This window comes from Tachysurus vachellii, chromosome 4 (assembly GCF_030014155.1).
Source record: "Tachysurus vachellii isolate PV-2020 chromosome 4, HZAU_Pvac_v1, whole genome shotgun sequence".
Classification (NCBI taxonomy): domain Eukaryota; kingdom Metazoa; phylum Chordata; class Actinopteri; order Siluriformes; family Bagridae; genus Tachysurus; species Tachysurus vachellii.
Genome location: NC_083463.1, coordinates 12,104,907 through 12,111,243, shown reverse-complemented (window position 1 = coordinate 12,111,243; position 6,337 = coordinate 12,104,907). Strand labels below are relative to the sequence as shown.

Genomic DNA, 6,337 nt, shown 5'->3' with positions numbered 1-6,337 from the left:
TGAAAGTTTGTATAGCTTTATTTTAGCAATAGAAAATATTGTTATCTAATTGAAACTTAGTAAGTAAGATCGCACATATCATATGGTAAATAAGGAAAGAGCCGGCCACACTTCGTCTGTCCCACATGACAGATTCCCACATGACGAAAAGCATTAGACAATATGATGCATGTGGGCCAAACAACTCAGAACAACAATACACTATTGTATAACCAAGTACAATAAGTAGAAGTACAGTACAACAGAAATAAACCATAACATGTTATGAAACTGTAATATGTGAACAGTTTAAATAATGCACTATTGTAAAGCAAGTAAAAAAACGTGCAGTTTATATGCACAAAAGAAAACATACTAAACCGCAAAGTCCTAAAACTTATATCAAGATCCAATGCACCCTTGTCGAGCTCTAAGTTCATAGGCTTACATTTTAACTGGCATAACATAAACAAAATAGAAACCTACAAAAAAAAAACCTTTGATAAAATAACTAGTTACCCAGAAAAACACAACCAGAATAAAGAACAGTAGAAAATACCTAAAATCATTACAAATCAGTGTAAAACCATCATTACACTCTTTTCAACATGGGCGGAATCCGTTTTCTGCTTAGACTTCAGCCTAAATGTCCAAAAGGTTTCTCTCTAGCAGAGATTTTAAACTCTATTCTATTTCATTTGTATATGTGTTTTATAAATTCTTCTCTTTTATAGAATTATTCTGAACTGATTCTACAGTAATTACTATTACATGCATATTGCTTTGGGCATTGTGTTGTGTCTGTTTCACTTTAATCTGGCTGTATTAATATCTCATGGTCACTTACGCCTATTAGCAAGTTTCAAACATAGTCAAATCGTTGGTTGGTTGGTCTGCCGTCCATGCTGTGAGCCTTGTAGGAGCTGTTATGGTTCTTGGAATAGCCTTCTGACCTGTAGATGCCACTTTGGGTTGCAGGTTTGTACGCCGTTCCTTCATAGCTTAAACCAAAGATTATTACACAGTTAATATAACTATGAAGATAAATAATCAATATTCACTGTTGTGTAATGTTAAATATGTGTTGCAGTAAAGAGGAATTTAAAGAGATTACTGTGACTGGAGTTCAAACTCACCGTTTCTCTGGCATCAGTCCACGACAGGCCAAACACAGCAAGATACCACCAACAAACAGAACACCGCCACCGACCCAACCAACGAACAGGGCAGAACCGAACGTGTATCTGACAGACACATCAGTAATAACGATGTTATAATGAATGTATGAATACTGGGGTTTTTGTACAGTTCAGTTTGTGTCGTTCTACTACCTCGGAGTAAGCGGTGATCCAACAAGACCAGAACCAACTACACCCAAGCCATTAGGTGAGGTAAAGGTAGTGAGCGCAAAGTTGGTCACAATCAAATTGGCGAAGATGGAAACCCCAGCAATGGCACAAATCCCTGGAGAGTAGAAAATGTATCATGCATTAACAATTTATGAATTCATTATAGCTGGAAGAATGAAATATTGATGAGGGGAAATAAACATTTCTCACCAGCGATAACAAACATGACCCCTGAAGTCAGAGTCATGGTCGCTTTCACACGATCCTCCATGTTGCCCATTCTGAGGCACTTAAGGGCAAAAATGGCAATGAGGGCGCCGATTACTCCAAGAACGATGCCCACAATCATAAGTGCTCTCACTCCTTGGAATAGGCCTGAAGTTCAATCAATGGACAAAGACGGAAAAGAATTAATATTACAATACTAAGTGTAATTATAGTACATCTCTATACATCATATAGCAGAAACTATTGTGCTGCTTTGTGCAACATAAATTGTATATAATGGTTAAAATATAATACAATTAATATAATTTACCCCAAGGACATTTCTGCTATTTTGTGTCCATATTTTAGTGAACTGTTTAAGCTCCAGAGACAAAAGCAATTTCTAAAGTAGTCGCAGTTTTAGAGATGTTTATTTAAGCATTTTAATTCTTTACATGAAACAAAAGAAAACGCCTTATCACACCCAGAAAACAAGCACATGCTGTTTAACATAAAATTACACCTTTAATTTGATATCCTCTTGACTATACCCTTTTGATATTTATTCACTTGTCTTTTTTTTCTTTACTCACCAGGCAAGCCTAAAATAGTGAAATATGGCCGACATTGTGTGGTACCGTACGCTGTCCCTATACATGAGTGCCACAGGCCATAGTATGCAAAAATACTGGTTACTAAAGTAAAAGCACGGTCTTCAATACTCCACATGTCCATAGCTGTTGCGGAACTGATCAAAAATGTCCCTAATATTGATAACATGAAGCCCATTAGCTGTAGCATTAACGCAGCCATTTGTCAGTTATCACTGATGCTCATCTGTCCAGTCTCTGCCCACCCCTGTGCTCTTGGCTGAAACCGGAACAACAGCTTCTTATCAGCTTCTAATGCTCATATCACATGTTTGTACAAAATTGTGTGCCTTTCCCAGATTCAGGTATGGGGTGACAATTTTGGGTGGCTATTTCCGCAACTGAGCCATTAAGGGTGTGTCTTTGTTCCTTAACACTTAATGGTGTAATTTTTCATTGCTTAATGGTGTCAACATGAGGCATCGTGCCAGGATCAGTTTTCTTTATTTCTACAAATGCAATGTTTTTATCTTTTTGTTTGTTTGTTTTTGAAGGCATTTCTGTGTCATTTTCTAAAATTAGATTATTTTGGTAGATTTGCAATTTAAAATGACTTTAATATTTTGATATTTATTATAATATATTTATATATATATAATATAAGATATTTATTTTTCTTTAGATTTTTCTTTTCTTTAGATATTTTTCTTTTTTCACTTAATTTCACACTTTGTAACTATAATCAGTGACCTGGCGTACATTTTCTTTCGTTTAGTTAGCTACTTTCTTTTGATATATACATTACGTCAAACAATATACATTTATAAAAATATCAAAATTCAAACATGAAACATTACCTGGAAGTCCCAGAATGGTGAAATAGGGTCTGCACTCAGTGAATCCCGAGCTCTGTCTTACACAGGACCTCCACAGGCCCGCATAGCTGAAGATGGATGTGACGGGGTTGTCGTACAGATCCTCCGTACTCCACATGTCCATGGCTGTAGCAGCAATGATGCCCCCCAGCCCCAAAAGGCCCAGCACAAAGCCCATCACCTGGCATAATGTCACCGCCATGGTGTCTGCTCACACTCCTCGAAGGTTGTACAAACAAAACCACAAACTAGCACGGCTGCTGCTATGCTCAACCTCAGTCTACACAAATGTTCTAGCTCTGATGGAGTTGACCTTAGATATGACTACACCTCTCTTCAGATTGTGTGTTTTTCCACCTCCATCAGGGACAGGGTGGGACTTCTGGGGTAACGGTTAGAATAAAGGCTGCACACGGAACATGAAACCGTATCGAAACGTAGATAAGCAAAAGTGTGAAGTAACTTTAATGGGGTGGAAGTTTCTACTTTTGTGATAGTTCTTGTCTGCATTTTTGTTCCTTTATGAAAACAAACAAATCAGCACAAATCATGCATTTTGAAAGATATGCTGTAATGAAAGGGTTTGTAGAGTAAATTCAGGATATATAATGAATACAGATCAACAAAAATAATCTAGTTGTATTCTGAGAGTATTTGAAATTGCTGTTTCACCATTTTACACAGAAACTTGTGGACTCATTGGTTTTAAGTCCTGCTTGCTATTTTTTATTTCATTTGGAAACTGTTTTTATAACCATTTATAACTGGTTAAGTTTTTCTCATTTTTATATAACAACATCTTACAATCGATGTATCTTTTTTCCTGTATTATTAACACTGAATTAAGCTTAGATTATTAATACTAAAGGAATATAGGAATGTAATAGCAAACAATGACACTGTTTTTTCATTATTTTACATAGCATAATGAGAAAAACATGTTTGCTGGCTAAATGGGGAATTGAGTCATTTCAGCTACATAGATGGCAAAAAGCAATGTTTCTTCTCAGGTAACAAATGTAAACACATGTCATAATTGTGAACTGAAACCAGTGCTGGTCGATACTACATTACTCACTCACAAGAGCATAACACAAATGACGGATCATGCGCTATTTCCCAGCAACGTTCCGAGAAATTGTTATGCTCCAAAGATCAAAAGTTCAACCTTGTGATTAAACCTCTCATTAATGTTTGGTAAACAATGACTTACATGTTAATAGGATTCATTAGTGTTATGGATGATATTACATTTGAAGAGTGAATGACTTTTACAGCTAATGGAGAGATGTTTGTAATATACTTAGTTTGTAATATACTTATAATAAAAAAACCCACATCACATGACATATTCGTTTAACACCACCATCACCGCTGGCTAGACTTATGTTTCTTTAGACCCATTATCAGTTTCTACAGATTATCAGCAGAATGCTCAGCTGTTTCAGCAGAGAGACACTGGATTGAGGTGTGAAACGGCAAAATGACCAGCTGTGACACTGCATTCATTCATTCTTTCATTCATTCATTCTGCATCAATAAATACTTTATCCTGGTGACGATTGGTGATCAATCCGGGTAACATTGCCCCAAACAATCCGGGTAACATTGGCCCAAGTTAGGTGTTTTCACCCTGGATGGGACACCAGGGCATTACCAAGGCACCATATATATATATATATATATATATATATATATATATATATATATATATATATATATATATATATATATATATATATATATATATATATATAAGGAAATGCACATGAAAACACAGAGAACAAGCAAAACTCCAAACCCGCACCATGACCTGAGCTCAGGATCGAACCCAGAACTGTGAAGTAACAATGCTAGCATCCGCATTATGAATCCTGGTTAGTGAAAATATCACAAAGAGATAAACAGTCAGTGATGAGGGTTGAATCATGGAGAGATCGATTTAAAACATAAACATGAGCCATAATACCAAAATATCACAATATTATGGTATTATGGCTCATGTTTAGATATTATTGAGGTTAATTCTAATTATAATTAGATATCTAAATTAATAAGATCTAAATTAGTTTTTCATCATCAAAAGAAGAAATGATTAGATTCAATTAAATACATGGAAACTATTTCTATTACTATGACTACTACTACGACTAATAATAATAATAACAGTGTATCAATTTCTCTCAATCAATATGAATACTGTAGTTGATTTTATGCTAAAAACTCTAAACATTGGTCTAAACACACTATTTGGCTAAAAGTAAGTGAACACCTGGTTAAACTGGTAGCTGGAAAAGGACTCCAAATTATAGCTAATAATGCAACTTTATAAAAAAATGTTTAAATACAATATACGGCCAAAATTTTGTGGACACCTGAATATCACATCCATATGTATTTCTTCCTCAAACTGTTGCCACAAAGTTAGAAGCACATACTTGACTAGGATGTCTTTGTTGGGACATATAAAAAAAGCCCAAAAGCTTTTCCAGCATGACAAAACCACAAAGCGTGCTCCATGAAGACACGTGGCGTGTGAAGGCTGAAGTTGAAGAAGTCAAGTGACCGGCTCAGAGCCCTGACCTCATCCCACTGAACACCTGATCTGAACTGAAACCCTGACAGTACCTCAGTCTTCCTCACCTAAAATCAGTGTCTGATATCACTAATGTGCTTGTGGCTGAATGAACACAAATCCTCACAGCCACATTCTAAAATCTAGCAGAAAGCCTTTGCAGAAGAGCAGAGATGATTAGAATAGCAATGGTCAAGTAAATCAGGAATGCGAAGTTTAACAAGCACATATGGGTGTGATGGTCAGTTGTGCACAAACGCTTAGTCATATAATGTTCATTTAGAAGAGTTTCTTGGATAATATCTAATAATACATTCTGAAAGATTTCCGTCTTTTAATAATCAGTTTTTTCGTATGTTATTAGAGAACATTCAAATTCTCTTAACCGGTTCACAGTATTGTCACTATTGTATATTTTAACATGTTTTAATGTGGATTTGTCCATTGGTTTGTTGATGAGAATTAGCAAAAAGGCAAATTTTCCTTCTTCCCTTATTTAGGATCAAAACAAGGAAACAGGTTCTCTATTATTACAGTATATGACCATTTAGATCCATTCCTCCAAGTGAAGTACAAATTCTGAATGATCAAATTGATCTTTTTCAGGGGTAACTGAAGCCAAAAAAGTAGCCCTTCCCTTTAGCTGAGTAATTACAAAAGCTGAACACAGAAACCTCAAAGCAGAAGGATCAGGTCCTGTGCATACAGTGAACACTGTACCTGTTCTTATCACTCTGTCAACAGAACAGGTTACCTTGGCTC

The 6,337-nt window shown here is 35.8% G+C and overlaps 1 protein-coding gene across 1 annotated transcript; it reads right to left on the bottom strand.

Moving 5' to 3' along the window:
• LOC132844390 (claudin-18-like) lies at positions 1-3,312 on the bottom strand. The gene is made up of 5 exons (XM_060867781.1): positions 2,983-3,312; positions 1,539-1,703; positions 1,311-1,443; positions 1,116-1,223; positions 1-980 (listed from the first exon to the last, which is right to left on the bottom strand). The coding sequence occupies exons 1-5, from the start codon at positions 3,200-3,202 to the stop codon at positions 842-844; spliced, it is 765 nt and encodes a 254-aa protein (XP_060723764.1). The 5' UTR covers positions 3,203-3,312; the 3' UTR covers positions 1-841.
• Positions 3,313-6,337: the final 3,025 nt, after the last annotated feature.